At 41.5% G+C, this 17,390-nt stretch overlaps 3 protein-coding genes across 5 annotated transcripts in view; all 3 read right to left on the minus strand.

Moving 5' to 3' along the window:
- The window catches only part of arhgef10 (Rho guanine nucleotide exchange factor (GEF) 10), a 30,209-nt gene extending 21,384 nt beyond the window's left edge, over positions 1-8,825 (minus strand). For both annotated transcript variants that reach the window (XM_079572982.1, XM_079572981.1), the window contains exons 1-3: positions 8,683-8,825; positions 3,792-3,898; positions 96-452 (exon numbers count right to left, since the gene is read on the minus strand). In XM_079572982.1, the coding sequence (XP_079429108.1) occupies positions 96-452; positions 3,792-3,828 (394 nt within the window). In that variant the 5' untranslated portion in view covers positions 3,829-3,898; positions 8,683-8,825. The remainder of the gene's footprint in view (positions 1-95; positions 453-3,791; positions 3,899-8,682) is intronic.
- A 1,716-nt stretch (positions 8,826-10,541) lies between these two features.
- On the minus strand, positions 10,542-12,215 carry cln8 (CLN8 transmembrane ER and ERGIC protein). Its single transcript, XM_079573964.1, has 3 exons — positions 12,056-12,215; positions 11,253-11,804; positions 10,542-10,987 (listed from the first exon to the last, which is right to left on the minus strand). The coding sequence occupies exons 1-3, from the start codon at positions 12,056-12,058 to the stop codon at positions 10,679-10,681; spliced, it is 864 nt and encodes a 287-aa protein (XP_079430090.1). The 5' UTR covers positions 12,059-12,215; the 3' UTR covers positions 10,542-10,678.
- Positions 12,216-14,203: 1,988 nt separating this feature from the next.
- dlgap2a (discs, large homolog-associated protein 2a) overlaps positions 14,204-17,390 on the minus strand; it is a 127,467-nt gene continuing 124,280 nt past the window's right edge. For both annotated transcript variants that reach the window (XM_079573999.1, XM_079573998.1), the window contains one exon: positions 14,204-17,238. In XM_079573999.1, coding sequence (XP_079430125.1) covers positions 17,032-17,238 — 207 coding nt within the window. In that variant the 3' untranslated portion in view covers positions 14,204-17,031. The remainder of the gene's footprint in view (positions 17,239-17,390) is intronic.

Genomic DNA, 17,390 nt, shown 5'->3' on the forward strand with positions numbered 1-17,390 from the left:
TTAGTCATTCTACAAAGAAAAATCGACTCACAGTAAATGCATAAATGGACATGTAGATAAATAAATAGGAGAAAGGAGGTTTCAGAATAACAAACCTATTTTTTCCTGCCCTTTATCTGAGTACTCGTCCAGAGGGGGAGGCGGTGGAGGTAAATCTGCTTCTTGGCCCTCAGCCTCTTCGCTGACAGATGTGTCCGCTCCTGCTAATGTCTCTCCACCTGCTGTAGGGGCCTGGCAGGTGGTGACTGTTGCCTCTTCTGCCGATGGAGCAGTGGCCTCAGCACTGATGGGTACTGGGAAGTCTTCCTCACTGTGATCCTCAGCACTCTGGGCTATAAACACTGGGGGAGCAGGAGGCAACCGGTCAGCCTCGGGAATGTCATCTCCACTGTCATCAAACTCAAAGGCCTCCCCCTCATCTTCATCTCTGAACGAGGCAGTGTCCGCCAACACTAGAGAGACAGAAATAATGTTAGAGAATAGAGATGGGCAATATAGTGTCTGCTTAAAATAATAATAATAATAAATCAAAACATCAAGTTCTATCAAGCAAGAAACTAGAAAGAGGCAAAAAGTTATAAAAATCCACAAAACTACAGAATGATTTATAAACTGGCTCCTTTCAGCTTGATTTTTTTTTCTGTATTATCACTGGCCCTATCTTGCAATGGAACATAAATCTGTCAGGTTTCTCTGTTAAATTCCATATTTGGAGATGTTTTCAGCAGGAAAACCAGCATGGTTTATCCACCAGTTGATGGAACTGGAATCTCCAAAGACATAAAGAAATGTCTGCACCTTTAAAGAGAAACACCAAACACGTGTCAACTTCTGTCAGGATAGGTTGTGCTTATTTACCTTGAAGACTTGGAACAGAGCAGGCGATTCACGGTGGGTGGGATGCCTATGTTCTGTTACGCTATGTTGAGTTACACGACTGAGCTTCAGCTTGTAATTATGGGTGGGCCATATAGCCTTTTTTATTTTTACAGTAAATACACAGTGAAGAAAGTACTCTACTTCCGTTTGAAAAGGATTAGAAGTTGTTGCTCACAGTTTAACAATGGTCTGGCCGTGGGCTGGATAGAAAACACAGGTCTTCACTGTATGACAAGGGCAGCGTGGCAGCCAACTATTCAAAGCACAAATCCCCTCCCCCTCCCCACGCCGAAATAGCTCAGTTGGGAGAGCGTTAGACTGAAGATCTAAAGGTCCCTGGTTCGATCCCGGGTTTCGGCATTTTGACCCCCCAACCCACACCATACAACACATGCAACCTCCATACACTTGGGACTTAACTTTAACTCTCAGTAATATACTGTTTATGTGATTCTGTGTAAATGGTCAGCATGGGTTTAAGTTAGTTAATACTACTACTTCAGTGGTACTGAAATACGACTAGAATTACTAGGCAAGACATTTTAAAGGTCCTATATCATGCAAAATCGACTTTTTGGAGCTTTTAGCCATGTTGTTATGCTATTTCCTTATTAAAAACACCCCCAGAGTGGTTTGTGGCTTCATTCACGCAGCTCTCAGTAATCCTCCTGAATCCTGCTCTCTGAGCAGCTGCTCCTCCCTCTCCTGGTGAACGACTGAGTGTTCAGTTGTGTCGTAACAGCGGAACGGAAGTGCTCGACGTCTGTAATGTAATGTCTTAATTCTATGCTTACGGAATGATTTTAATTTGTAAAACAGCGTTTTCATTATTTCTGTCGTAAGAGAGAAACAAAGAGAAAAAAATTAAAAAATTAAAAATAAAAAAAATTAAAAGGATGTGCCCGAGGTGCTTCCAGGTCAGCTGAGGCCAAAACAAACACATCGCCTTGAGCGTCTGAACAGATCAGTCATGTTTGCGCTGCAGCTGTGAAGATGGAACTCGTTACCTACTCTGGACACACCTGTTCTTTATTCTTAACTAACGATAATGTCACGGAGAAAAAGAAGCGCGTTTGGCTACGGAGTTTATTCAACCTTTTTCAGGAAGAGGCCACTCGTCTAGCTGTTTTTTTCTCCGGGATTCAGCGACTATCAGCCAAAATATTGTTTTTCTGTGACTGTCACTGATGGATGTTTGGTGAACCTTCGCCAGAACCAAAGTGGATTAACTTTTATAACCAACGCAAGTCCCACTATGTAAACAGCGATGGAGCAGAGGGTGAGTCAATCCAAACGCGGGTTAGCTTGTGTGTTAGCATATTAGCTTGTGTGTGATAGCCATTTATGAAGCTGTGTTGCAGATGTCAACTCCGTATAACTGCATCGTGAAGCAATTTCACTTATTGCTGTTTATTTATATTACGGTAAAGTATGTGCGGAGAGAGGGGGCGGAGTTAACTGAATCGAAGCGTTGTGTCTTCCGGGTTTGAAAAATACCTCCAGAAAACACTTATATTTATCACAAAAATGAGTGCTCCATAGTGGTAGAGGTACCATATATCATATAAATGCCTATACTTAACTTTGGAATGGCTAAAATAGCATGATATAGCTCCTTTAAAGCCCTTTACCAAACTGAAAGCTTTGAAGGCTCTACAAATCACTGCCCGCAGCTCTAATCTACCTGTTGCACGACCAAGGGGTTTTCTGTAGCCTACAGCCTCTCCTCCCAAAGTCAGGGAAGAAACAGCCTATGACAAATGCGTGAGGTCAACACAGTGACCCTACCTCCAAACCTCTGAGCAACAGCACAAAAACTGGAGGGCAAAGTGGCCGTTTGAAGCTCGATACCATCTTTGTTTTTCCACATTAAATAGTTCACGTGTCGGGTACAGAGATAAGCCACCGTTGAATGTTTGTAGGTTTACTCATTGACTTTTTCACATAGAATTTTGTTCGGACTGGCTAGTTGTGGGCGCCTCTCCGTTGAATGTGCGGCTGTGAATGCCTGCAGCCGCTTAATGACAGAGGACGAGGCATGACACTGACCTCAAAGTGCAAGTACAGCAGATGTTCGCAAACACAAAACCAGACGTGAGGATTCTGGGCTGCTTTTCCATCTCAGCTCTCATAAAACTAGCTTATGCGAACAGAAGGATAATCAAAAGTAAAACGCCACAACAAAATAAAATCAAAATAATTATAAGAGGTCTGCAAACTTTCTGCCCCCCCCCCACTGTAGCTAAGAAAAATCCTATGTCATTGGAAAACAACATGCGCTTTGTATCCCGTACAGGCCTATGGTCAGCCCGGCATACAGCACAGTCAGATGAGTCACCAGGTCATGGTCTCTATCAGAGTCCACAAAGGCAGCAGCTGGGCAGATGGAGCGAGGCATTTCTCTGTGTCTATCTCCAGCCTCTCGGTGCATGTTTGTCTGCGTCTAAAAGGCACATTGTCCACAATCCACAGCAGCACGGCACAATTTCCCCTCTTCATTCCTTGGCTCCGCTGCCCACACACTCCTCCAGCAGAGGAGTGAAGAAGAGCAATCTGTGTTGTTTGTACAAGCTGTTGTTGAGTCTCTCAAGAACCTACCAAACAGAGGTGCTAACAAAACAAACCGCATGACAAGAACGCATGTGATAAATGTGTTGTTTACAAAAGAACTGTGGCCCGTACGGGGATCGAACCCGCGACCTTGGCGTTATTAGCACCACGCTCTAACCAACTGAGCTAACCGGCCATGCGTGTACCCTCCCCACTCTCCTGCCTCTGTGTCACCTGAGCCTGACAAACACTAACTGAGATGCCGACAATGTAAATCTCGGCATGTCCAAACAGAAGACTCAAGTGCAGGTCAAAGTGCGTGTCGTGTGTGAAACAAAACAAAAAAAGAAGTTTGGCTTTACTTTCCGGAGGTGGGGGAGGAAAGTCTTCCACGTCCATGCTCACTCTTCTCTGGCACCGGCTCCTCAGAGTGCAGCATGAAGGAGTTCAAGTATGCAGCCACGCATTCCTGAAGAAGAAATGGGAAACGTCACCGGGTGAGTGGCAAAGGGTGAGGCAACAACAACAGGGTGAGATTAGATACTGTACGTTTGGATAGATGTTCCCTTCACAGTAGAGCAGAGGTTCTCAAACTCTTCACACCAAGCGCTTTCAGAGAACCACAGGTCAAGGAAACAACTAAACAGGACTGGATCAGGTGGAAACAAGTAAACCATGTCGAAAGTAGTTCTGAATCTTATGTGCTGGTGTATTGTGCCAAAGCTAACTTCTTATTGTCTGTAGGCCAATGTTAATAAAAAAAAAAAAAAAGCATACAAAGATTCTCCACAAAGCAGGCAAAAGTACATTTCAGGCAGAATAATAAGGTCAGTTTTGTCAGTAGCCGTGGAACAACACACTTTGGATCAAGACATGCTAATAACGTGCCGAGACAGGAGACCATACGATGCATGTAAGGGCACAAGACGTAGCATTCTTCAGTTGTCTGCAGAAGCACAGTGTATAACCAGAGATGAGCGTTTCTGTCAAAGAGCTTCTGAACTCCTCGACATCCTCACACTCTCGACTGCATGACCGAACCATGACATCATACTGCAGCATAAAGCAGCCACTGTTTTAGGCCTCAAGCTCTATATTCTATTTATCGCGCCTTTTCTTAATTCTTTGGAACCACAACAGAAGCTTAACGCCCCGACCGGGACAAATACACAGTAAAAGATAATGCGGGAGATCCAGAGCTTGTTTTGTCTGCAACTACTGTGAAAACGTCTGGCTGTCTGTCCCACACCCTTCCAGAGGGCGCAGGGCCAGAGCGGGGCTGAACACAGGCCCAGTGTGCAGCACAGGCCACTGACAGGAGCAGGTAGAGCTGTGCGCAGCGCCTCAGGACACAACTCTCAACAAAGGAGAGGAATTCAAAGGCAGACAAAGGCAGCTCAAATTCTACCCATCTGACAAAGAGGTTGATGAGTGCGAATCATGGAGAGACGCGGAAAAGGGATTAGTTGTCATTTATTGAGGCTTAAAAAAAAATACCTTTGGGCACCTCAGTGTTAGTGTTTCACAGATTATTATATCACAACAAAACGTAAACAATTTCTGAACATACAAAATGTGAAAGTGAAGTAATTTCAGTCCAGAATAACTGAACCTGAAAGGACTCACAGAAACACAGTGGCGTTAGGAAAGCTTTATTAGGCATGAATCATAATTGGTGCTCAAACCCGGGCGGAAGATTGAATTAACGATACGAAATACACGGCGATGATGAACGATTAACAGAGTCTTCCCCCGGAGTCTGGACACTGGTGGTGGTAGAGGATGAGACCCGGGGCGGCCAATTGACAAAGAGCAGAGCTGAGGAGAGGCCAGGCAGAGGAGGGGGGCAGGAGGGTCGCAGCACAGCTGGGAAACGGCCAAGCGAAGCTTAAAAAGTTGATCCTGGGCGATAGAGGGCTGAAGCAGGAATGAACAGCTGCAGTGATTGGCTGCGGCTTGAGATGGAACTGTGATTGGATGTTTGGTGAGGAGCTGTCGGTGATGAGGCAATGAATAAATGCTGCAGGTAAGTCTTCCAGGTTGAATTTGTGCATATGTCAGTTTTAGCGAGAGGTAATTCATAGCATTTAGACCAGAGCATTGAAATGATGAGATTAAAAACCAGTTGTCAGGACTTTAAATCACAGAGGAATGCTCCAAAAGGTCATTCAGTTTAGCACATAGTAATGCAGGCCCTTTAATAGACATATTGTACTCGAATTACCACAGATTACCTAGCATTATAATTTTTAATTATCACATAAAAAAAAGTATGCCAGATACTAATTATATGTTATAAAGTCATGATGTGCAACATAACGGATTACTATTATCATCATCGCAAGTTCGCAACATTAGCAAATATACTACAAAATTACAAGGTTTGCACAACACTGCCTAAAAAACATATGGAAACTTAAAAATGTCATGATTTCACATATTTTGTTGAATTTTATTAATTAATTAACTTATTTTATAGGTCCTGGTTTCATAAGTTGAATTTTATCATCTGGCACTACAGATCCACCACACCTATAACCTATAACTCTTAAAATTACGATATTTATTTTCAAGTCTACAGGAAAACGAAAAAAGAAAATGGATTTCTGGAACCAGAGCTGGTTTTGAGGTGGGCGGACACTGAGCTCCACATGAATCATCTCCCAGAGTTCATGGAGCACCGTTTGAAGAGGAAGGAAGGGAGGGAGTGAGGCTGTCCAATGTTCAGATGTGTGAATAAACCGTGACGACAAAATCAAAATGCGCAAATACAGCTTGGAATGAGAGCATCACTGCTCCACTGTCTGACCATGGTCCATACTGAATCCCTCTTCTTCTTAGGAAGCGGAAGTGTCTAATCACAAAGTTCAAAGCCGAAGACACCAAACAGCAGTGAGCCTCGGAGCAGATGACAGACAAAGCCGAGCGTGTCGTCACACGTCAGGCAGAGCTGTGGTGTTTCCAGCACACTCTAGTAAACACTCATCCGCAATGCTACAGTAATGCTGACAATTAGGTTACCAGTGTTCTTATTATACGCTTTGCTGAAGAACATATGACCGGGATATACAGCACACAGCAGGTGATCCTCAGCATCGGAGAATACGTTTAATACACGTTGAATACATTCATTTGGAATTTTTCCCCCAAAAGGTTTTTCCTCAAATGCAAAAGAAGGATCTCTCACCACAGCGGGGGTTTCTCCAAGGGCTTTTTGATTCCCTGGCAGCACAGCGTTGTGGAGCATGCATAATGACAAGTGGCATTCCACAAAAGTCATAAACAAAAGCCTGGGGAAGCGGGCGGCGTGGAGGGAAGGCTCGTGAGACTTTGAGATGAAAATGCCACTCTTTTTTTTGTTTGCTGGCAGAGTGAGCAGAAGTGCAGGGCGACAAGTTATCAGACCTTGAAGAACAGACGGATCGGCCTTAAGAGTCTGAGGGTTCAAGAAAGGACACTATCACAGGGAATAAGAATGGAAGGCACAGTGGAACACAATCATACCTGAGTTTAGTTTGAGAGGTATGCGTTGAATGACTTTTGGAAAAGATATCTGTGAGTTTGATTGCTTTTTTTCCATCAGATTTGTTGCAATTGTTGCGTTGTTTGTGGATATGTACTTTCCAGCAGTGAACCTCAAACAGGGTGGGGACGTTTGTGGGGTGTAGTGAGCAATGTTATAAAAGCTTACTTTGCATATAGGCTTATTCGAATACCAGGAAAGTAAAGCAAATGTGTTTTCATTTGAGATTTAACATCCCCTGCTCCACGGCCCCTTCACGCTGGACCACACCAAATCCACCGGGGGCAAACACTGGCAAGAGTGGAACTAATCTGTTGCTGCCCCGAAATAGCTTTTTGTTGACACCTTCTAATCACAAAAACCAAAATGTCACTGTCACTTTATCACACACTCACTGTCTACACGTTATGGAGATTACGTGTCAAATGTGAGCGGGGCAGCAGCAGCAGCAAGGTGAGAAGATGGGAAACGGGAGCTCAACGGACAAACAAATCTCAGCTCCGGAATAAATATGCAATTTCACACGTGTATTTGCAGAAAATCCGTGGCTTGAGTGGACTCTCACACAGCTGGAGCTCGAGTATGTCAACAATGTCATAAGGATCTCCGTGGATGTTTAGTGGGTATGAGGCTGGCCACAGGGTCCATCACTAACTGATGATAAATCCACAGCTCCCGTCCAAACTTTGACACAACAGGATTTGTCATGGTATAAAAAAAAAGAAGCTGTCGTAGTCAGTGTAGAAATATTTTAAATCATTCAGGACATTGAGGTTATGTCCTGGCTGTGAGAGTGTCATGAGTGTGTGGAGTGAAACAGGATTCTGCCTTTGCCTCTGTGAGTATTTGCCTAACAAATGACCAATGAGAACTTGTGTACAGACATGTGAGTGAGACCCCTGATTCCTGCCCATTCACCTTGGGAAGACAGAACAGATAGGGTGAACTTCAAAGTATTTACTCCAGTTCCTTTCCTTGAAAACCAATTGGAAAAAAACGGTCTCAGAGCTACATAAAGCCCAATCTAACTCTGGCTTGGATTAATTAGCTCTGCTCTGATGTTCCAGTTGACTGAAGCTGTGCAGCTCCATCCACAGAGGAATGCTATGCATGACTACTTGAATTTGTAGACTGCTAAACTGCCAGCCATAAAGCATCTTCTATACACATGTGCAGTCAGGGCAAAGGGAAGTGGATGGTTCAACACAATTTACACAACACGATTTTGCAAATGATGCTGTAGCCACGTTTAATCCTGGGCCCATTCTGAAACATTGTGACACATAAATCACCTCAGTTGTTATTTTGTTACAGACATCCCCACAAGCCTAAGCCTGATAATAGGAAGCTCTTTTTTAGTCTAATAACAATGTAACAACGCAGAAAACGCGTAACAAGTTGTAAAGCAAACCTTAAAGTAGCGTGTCTGCCATTATAAAGAATGGGAGGCCATCAAGTAAGAAGCTGCAGCTCACAGCAGCTCACAGCAGCTCACAGGTTGACAGAAGTGGGACACTGAGAGTTAACTCAAGCGCCACGTTTTAAGCCTTCTCCCCCGACATCACTTGATATTAAACAAAACTCATTTCGCTTTTGACAAAGAAACAAACCCCCATTTTAATGAAGAATACAGAGCGCGCGCTGTTCTGACACGCTTTCCGAGCAAAACTTGGTTAAAAAAAAAAGAAGTATCTCAAACTTTGTCAGAAACAGAAAAAACGTCAACTTACTGTGTCTCTTCCTGTCGGTCACGTATCCGTCTGCAGCGCAACGACAGGTTAAGCACACGTTTGACTTTTTCCCATTAAACGACAAGGAAAAGCCAAGTATCTTCCTGCGTCCTCAGTGGATTGGACTTTTTCTTTAGGCAAACGGAGCTCATCCATTAGCAGCATCTGCCCTCTTCCTGGGAGCTGATTGGCCACGAGCGCTGCAGAGAAGAGTTCTCATTGGCCGATGTGGTTGTCACTCAAGCCTTAACACCGTCTGATGAGAGAGCTATGGGTGTGACGTATACAAATAGACCCACCCATGGAGTCCCATAAAAAACAGCTGCCTGCTTGTTGTTTAAATGTTTGATAATGGGATTTCAGCAAACACCTTAATCCTAAATACCACAACAATTAATATTTATGTGAAAGATAAAAAGATCACAATACATAAAGCTAATCAACTCATCAAGACATATGAACAAAATCAGAATTAATGCTCTTAATTATGTGCAAATTTTGAGGTAATTTGCAAAGTATGTTAACTACATTGCAGATGGCTCATACCTATAATACAGCATTGTTACAAGCAAACAAGCAAATACTTCTCAATTTTCCTTTTTTTTTTGCATACTCTAAATCAGTGGTGCGACCCCCATTATAACAAGTAAAGGGGTTCGTGACCCCCCCACCCGGGTCACACTGTGAAAAATAGGAACATTAGCCTACATAATTCTTAAAAAACAAATGGCTGAAATGAAATTCATCAAACTACGATCAAATAATGGCACTCTGGTAAAATTGCAAACACATGCTACAATAAAACATAAGATTATATGCTGATGAAATTATGTATATTTTATCTAAATGATCTGGGGACCCCCCCAAATTTGTCTCCCGACCCCCAGGTTGAGAACCACTGCTCTAAATCAATGTATTCTATTTTTTCCAAAATCATCATTTATCCAAACTGAAAATTAAAACCTTATTGGTAATTTTGCATGCCGCATATGATGGTGCGATAATCATGCTATAATGCATTTAAATTGCGCTGATCAATGTTTCAAATAAAAAAATAATTATCTGATATGAAAAGGCTACATTCCTTACGCCAATAGGCTACACGCTTTGGATATCAAACCGAATTTGGATAAAATATTTAAGAGGATATGTAGCATCTTAAAGACGGTGAGTGAACAAAAACTACCAAATTGAAAAATGTATCAGAGACAACAAGCCTGATGAAAGTGTATCCAAAACATTGCAATAAAACCCAGAGGGAGCATTGCTTTATTTTTAAAAGTAAAGTATCCTCCTCTCTTAAGCACCTGTCACCTTCTTAGGTGTGCAGAGTTACTATCCGTCAAATACAATAAGTAGAAGAAAATCATATTATAGAAATCAGTACACCAGTTCCTTTTATGCCATTTGCACAGACAGCATGATGCATTATACAACTGAAAAAGACAGGGCAATCCCACCACAACAGAATCTAAATAACAAAGAGGTTATTGTGTCAGGATCACAAACTGTCCTTTCAGTAAATGAAACCACAAAATGTCATTCAAATACTCTTTTATATAACGTTATTATTTTTGATTTGTTTGGCTCAGAGCACATTTCTTAAGCTATAAAGCCACTTGCTTATGAGTGACTTGGGATTCTCAAAAGTGTAAAAATGATCATAGCATAGTAGTGAAGCTCCTTAACACATTTAAATAGGGGAGATGAAGGTAGATTTTGGTGCTGTATGAGAAAGACTTAATACTGAATGAATACTGATCACAAGAGCATATTTTGTTGATGTAAACAAGAAAGACTTTAAGCCATTACATAATGAAAACAAACACTCTTAATAAAACGGAAATATCTGGGAAAAGACTCATGGGTGTCAATGATAAAAGGTGAGTGCTCTCTCATTAATGGGTCCAAAACTAAATAAAAAACACTCTAAAAACCATGATCACGTGTAGTTCTTAAAAACTGCCATGGCGGTGAAATGACCTTTATATATGACTTAATTTGTGTGCGATTTATCCTTCTTGGGGCCATTGACAGGCACCGGTTTGTTGCCAAAGTTCCAGTCGACAGGGTTAAGAAGCTGCATAGTTTTCTTATGTGTCCAGATGGGGTTCAGGACAAACGTGAGCAGGACTAATCCGGGGAAGAAGAGCAGCCGCTGGGGCAGCGAGACGTGGGCATTGATCTCTCTCCAGTGCGTACAGCTGAAGAACCACATGTAGTAACTGAGCACCATGCGGCAGTGGAACATGTGAATCATCACCCACTGGTTGGCTTTCCAGAAGAAGGTGTGAGCATAACCTGCCTGTAAAGGAAGAAATCAGAGAAGAAATAAGGCTTTATGTCGGATTATGACAAAGCACCAAAAAATGTATTCAATTTAAAACTAATAGAATTGGAACGAGAGGTCTTGTCATTTTAGCAAGTTTTGCATTGAGTGAATTTAAGAACTTCCTTCCTCTTTCTGAAGAAAACTTGATTTAAACAAACCTCAAAAGGATCTGAAACCACTCGCACTGGCTCCACAACTGCCTTTTGTAAGGTTCAAAAACGCCAAGGCACTACTATACCTTGAGTAACATCCAGGATATACAGGTGAACGGGGTGCTCATCTCCATCAGCAGCGTCACCATAGGGAGGAAGTGTCCTGTTGAATCCCACACCACTGCGCCTGCATATCCTGCCAGAGCAAAGAAATGATGCGTGGCCAGCGGCAGGTCAAATGACCAAAACGCCACACTGGAAGTATGGAGGGCTACATTTTCAAAAACGAAAAAACCTGTGGCAGTCAATACATGGAACCATGACCAGTCCTCTTGGCCACTGACTCTGTCCCTGAACAACATAGACTCCTCAGTGAGAGCCCGCAGTCCTGCTACAGTACTCTGGAGGCCAAACACACCCCGTGTAGCAGCCAGGTTCCAAAACACCTTCTCCTTGGCAGGCAACGACTTATAGGTACGGGACAGTCCCACTGAGAGGAAGTGGCTGAGGAGGAACACTGCTGTGTAGAAGCCAAAGCCCGCAGCGATGAGGTGCAGACGATACTCCCAGGAGAAGAATTCAGCACTGGGCTTGTGGATTTGAAGGGGTTGGCTGGTCACCTGCCCTGAGTCCATGATCTGTGAAGACTGTGGTTTAGTAAGGACTTAGAACACAACACACGGCTAACAAGAACAGTTTGTTTGTTCCTATTTAACAGAGACTGATCCACCATCTAACTACTGGATACTTTTATTAGTGTCGCTGTGCTACTATGTCGCCAGTGGCCAATATGGATGGATGTTGATGCTACGCTATTGTACCAAAACATTCAAGCCTGGCTACAGTTTAAACTGTGAGTAGAGAATAGAAAACCTTTTGTGAAACTCACCATCAAAGTTTGTTACACCAGGCAGAAGAAGGACTTTTTCCATTCACATGGTGGTCTGTTCAGAAAGAAGCTCAAACTAAAATCATGCGACTTCAATTTTGATCATATGACCGAAAACAGGAAGTCACGCCTCTACACATGTTCCTCGTTTCCTATTGGTCAGTGCACTGCCTCACTCACTGCCGGAGCCATTTTATTGATATTGTGTAGTGATTTTCTTTGGCCACCAGATGCCGCCCTCGCTCTGAGAAAGCGGAAGTGGTTCTCAAATGTTTCATACCAAATAGAACCTCATCAAATGCAGGAGTTGACCTTTCAAGTAACATCAGGGCTAAACCTTGTCTAAAATCGATCTGACCTGAACAGAAAATATGAAAATCAACTTAAATGTTAGCCCACAAAAGGGGTGATCATATTAATACGCTGTAGAAATGAATACAGTCTAAAATTGCTTGAATAAGACCATGTGTAACCACTTGAAGAAAGTCCATCAAGTGATGATGCACCACAGTTTGAGAACCACTGCTATATTATATTATGTACAATAAGACTGTGAAGTAACGCCGACTGTAACAAGTGAATTTCTCCTTTGTGAGATCAATAAAGGTTTATCTTATCTTATCTTATCTTATCTTATCTTATAGAGCATAATGCCTATGCGTGGTCAACGTAAGCAAAACTTACTATTGATGGAGAAACAGACACCACACAAATAGATTTTTTTCCCCAAACATTTTGTCAAAAAATTTAATTGCAATTAGTATTTACAATGAATTACCTCCTCAACTAGAATGAATCTGTTTAAAGAAGCAAAATCTGTGTGGATAATAACACAAAAAGTAGAACACTAATACTTTGAGTGATCAAGCATTGACACAAACAAACATTTAAAAATGCTTGTGTTGTAGGCTAGTCAACTTAAACACATACTAAACCGTTGAAGAGACAGTGGCTTAGATAAAATAACTGAATAATAATAAATAAGCCTACATTCAGAAACATTATTTTGCATGCCGGCAAATCAATTTATAAAATGAACCATTTAAAAATGACAAAACATGAGCAAGAGCCGAAAATATTTTCATGTTTTAATTGAGCATATATTATATATTTATATATCTATATATAACTCTCTATATATTTCTTTACAAATAATGAATATTTGGCATTATATTCATCCTTACTATAGATATAATACAAGAGATGATTTTTTTTTCTTAGCTAAACTACAACCTTTTTCATTTTTGTAATAATTAGTATTTCACATTCCATTTAAAGGAAGTGTTGAATCAGTCTCAGTAAGTAACACTTTCCTCAGCGTGTTTCAAAAAAGGTCCCGTTAAATATTTCACATCTTGGGTTTAGTGAAAGCTCATCGTGAGTCTCACCAAAAGTGAGGCCACAAATGTTGGACATGAAGGGGCAATGTGATAAAGCAAGCAAATGGCGGAGATGGGCTGCAAACGATTTATGATTCAAAAAGGGTGGTGAGGTCAAGGAAGATGGCACTTGTAGGTCATTTCTGCCTTCCTGGTAATTTTTTGCCCTTGGGTTTTCAGACGGTTTTGGTGCGAAGATACCAATTAATCTTGCTGAGCTCACTGGATCACACACGCACGCACACATACAGTAATATTAGTGCACAACAAGCTAAAGACATCGCCTTCTATTCCAGAAGAATGCAGTGGTTACAAAAGATGGAGCGACAGAAATGCGACTTTACACTGTAAGCCAGGGGTCACCAACCTTATTTCAGCTGAGGGCTACTTTAAGAGCATTAAGTTGTTCGAGGGCTACCAGTTAAAAACAAATCCTTAAGACTTAAACGTACACTGTTCACTTATAGGATATTGACCCCATATTATATTAAAATAGCTTAATTTTAAACTCATACTGAGTCACAAGAACCGAAATAACTGTAATTTTAAGAATTAGATTCAAGAAAATGAAGTGTTTTACACTTTAGAAAAAGTCCCAAGGGCTACTGGACATGCCCCAAAGGGCCCCTGGGTGCCCACAGGCACCACGTTGGTGACCCCTGCTGTAAGCCATAATCACCATTATTAAAAATTATGCTTCGATAATAAATCCATTACTTATTTGGGCTGTAATATTGTATTTTTTTTTACTTTTGTTATGTCTTGTAATAAATTCACAACAGGCTGATGCAATTTTGGGACTAATTTCCTGAATTTACATCATTCAAAATGTCATCTAACACAGAAGATGTATATTTGAATAGGGAAAGGTCGCTTGAAGCCCTGGCCTGGTAATTTGCATAAGGAAGAAGGATGTCTGTGTTGTCTCATTTAACTAAGAAAGCCTAGAGCTATAGGCCACTGTTCTGTGATACATTTCTCCATAAAAAGCCTTTGAAGGGGCTTTGAGGATGCCGGCTTGATCTCACCGAGGACTCCAAAATCTTACATAAGCGGCTTTGCCAAGTCAAAGTGTGGAATAGTGATCCTCAGCCTTGGAGCTACACACAGCAATGAAAGCAGTTTGGGGTGAGCATATGTCAAACTGAGTGCATGTTCCCGAGCCTGACACCGGCAAAAAAGGCCTAGCAACCAGCTCGCTTCCACAGTGCTAGCTAGAAGGTGTGCTGTCATGTCATAATATGAGCAACCTAATATGGAAATAAAGTCTGGCACTGCTGTGTGTTGTTGTGCCGTTGACTTTGGCTACATGCAAGAAGAATGCTACAGACAGCATTTTGAGCTAAAAAGTGAATATCCACATTGGCTTATGCAGTGAAGGTTGACACAGTATCTCTCAAATGCACATGTGACATCCAACATTCTTCCACTGCAATATGCACCCATGTAAAATATACTATAGTCTACAAACTCTACAGCAAAATCCAGTCATAACCTTTCAGTCATTTAAAATATTTTTGCTACACTGATTGTTCTGCTATCACAAATGCTAATCATTTTAGTCAGGTGACTTAGAAATTTTTAATTCCTGACAATAAATATTCTGCATAATCTCTATATAATACATAAATAATGTATAATCTCTCTTATGAATTTGAAATATGATCTTTTAGTTCAGGGGTAGATGCTCTTATCCAATGAGCCAAGAAGCCCTTGTATCTTGGAACATAGTTGTATCTATAAAAATACATGTGTTGATATACTGCTACTACAGCTATACGCACTGCTAAAATTATACTATAATTAAGTGAGAAAATATTACAGTTTAGTTTGTCCTCTTTGAGCTACCGTACAGATAAGAAGACTAAAGGTGTGTTGTGTGACGTAGTTCCCTGTAAATAGATCTCTTGTGATCGGGTCTGCTCATACATTTTCCCTAATAACAGCAGACATTACACTGTTTAAGCTATTTGGGGCTAGCCTCCTCCCCGGAATGCTCGTGCCCCAATTTCTTTCCATTCATCTTTGTCACTGCTTTAACAACCAAAAGGGGCCATTGTGAAGTGTAAAGTGGAGAGAATGAGGTATTTCTTAGGTAAAAATGTCAGATATGTGGGTTGAGCAAAATGACCATTGATAGAATTACATGTGAGAATGCTACTGAAAAAGGGCCTGAGTTGATTTTGTCACATGAAAAAAAAAAGGAATATTTTGTGAAATTTGTTAAAGCAAAATGGTGTGAAGGCAGGTGGGGAAAATCACACAATGTTTTTCTCGCTCACAAATCAGAAAAACAACAGTACTATCATTGTGAACTGTACATTTCCCTTGGAGAGAATTGTAATAAGTGCATAAGTGCATTGTCTACACAATTGGATCTAAGAGTTACATAAGTAAGAGTCATTTTTACTACTGCATTGGTGATGGAAATGTTGGCACAACACTTGCATGTTTTTGGCTTCAAGTAAATGGTAATATTTTATTAAAATGGCAGCAAGAATTCTGCATACAATGGTGCTTCAAAATCTCATCTCTAACAATGCTGTAGATAGCTTTTGGCAGCATGTTAAATTATTGGTTAGCATTCTTGTTCTTATAGTAAGAATGTCTTCGGTTTGAGTCTTAGTCTATTAAAAATGAGCAAACTTATACATTTTCTTGCAGTCTTCCAACCATGGCTGTTGAGAGGTGGCTTCCTTTCAGAGAGCTGTGAAGTCTGAATACTCTTTGAAACTGCCAGATGCCACTTCAATAAATAATGCAGGGCCAGTCTGATTGTCATCTACTGATTAAAACTGGCCTGCTCGGAAATCCTCATGTTGCAAATGGGCTTTTTCTGCTTGAATCTGAGCTTGCACCTGATTTGCATTTTGACAGAAGTTAAAATTTTCTAAGCACCAATGTTTGCTGTTTTTAGTATGAGCATGTTAATGAACACTTGTGATTCCACCAATCCAGAACATGACATGATTAACTACTTCCAGATTGGGTAGAAAGCTGCATTTTCCAACACTGAGCAGTCCAGAGCTTATGAGGGGTCGCCTGAATTGTTAAGTGCCACATGCCTCATCAAAGCTGAGGTATTTTGAGCATTGGCACGGTTTTAAAACTATTTTAGTTTTAAAATGCTAATCAAACAATCCTCAACTAAAATGGCTAAAACATACAGAAGGGACTTTGCACCCCTTGAAATTAATACATCTTCATACAATTTTAGCTCAAAGACCTGGCTGCTGGTAGGTTTTGAAAGCTGCACTTTTTATATGGCACTTTGCAAATGCTGAAAAACTACACACACTCATCCAGGTTTCTTGATGAGAGCGACGCAGCTGGGTATAAGCATCACCAGCAATTACAAGACAAACCCAACCAACCCATGTCAAAGAAACAATGCATGGTCTGGCAATGGGACGACAGCCTTGGCACATCCTATTGAACAGTGGCGTTTGGCAATGGGCACTGAGGATGGCACTGATAATGGCTACTGAGACAGATAGATGGAGTAAGGAAGTGTAGAGAGAGGAGAAGCAGTCTAGAAAAAAGGCTAGTTTCAAAGTTGTAAGATATTTGGAACAGTTCAAAGGTGCTCCTGTCTTCTCAAAGTCTAGTCTGAGCCTCGGGGATGTAGATCTCAATGCTGTCCGCCCGCTCTGATGCTGAGTTCTGTCTGAATGATGCTGCTCTCTTGGCCGCCATGAGCCGCCGCCGTGCCTCCTGTCTGTGTCTGTCCGGCAGGTCCAGGGACTTCTCCCGCACCAGGCCACTCCGCTGTCGCACCACCTTCTTTGGTACAGGAGCTGGCAGCTGGAAGTAGGAACGGTAAAGTATAAGGTTATCAAGAGGCAAATGTCACCTTGACATCATCTGTTCAAACTTCCATCCATAATTTTACAAATAAGTGACTGAAATTTTTAAATAATAAAGATAAAATGCTGTTAATATTTGTTTATTTAACT

Source organism: Gobius niger, assembly GCF_951799975.1.
Source record: "Gobius niger genome assembly, chromosome: 16".
NCBI classification, from domain to species: Eukaryota; Metazoa; Chordata; class Actinopteri; order Gobiiformes; family Gobiidae; genus Gobius; species Gobius niger.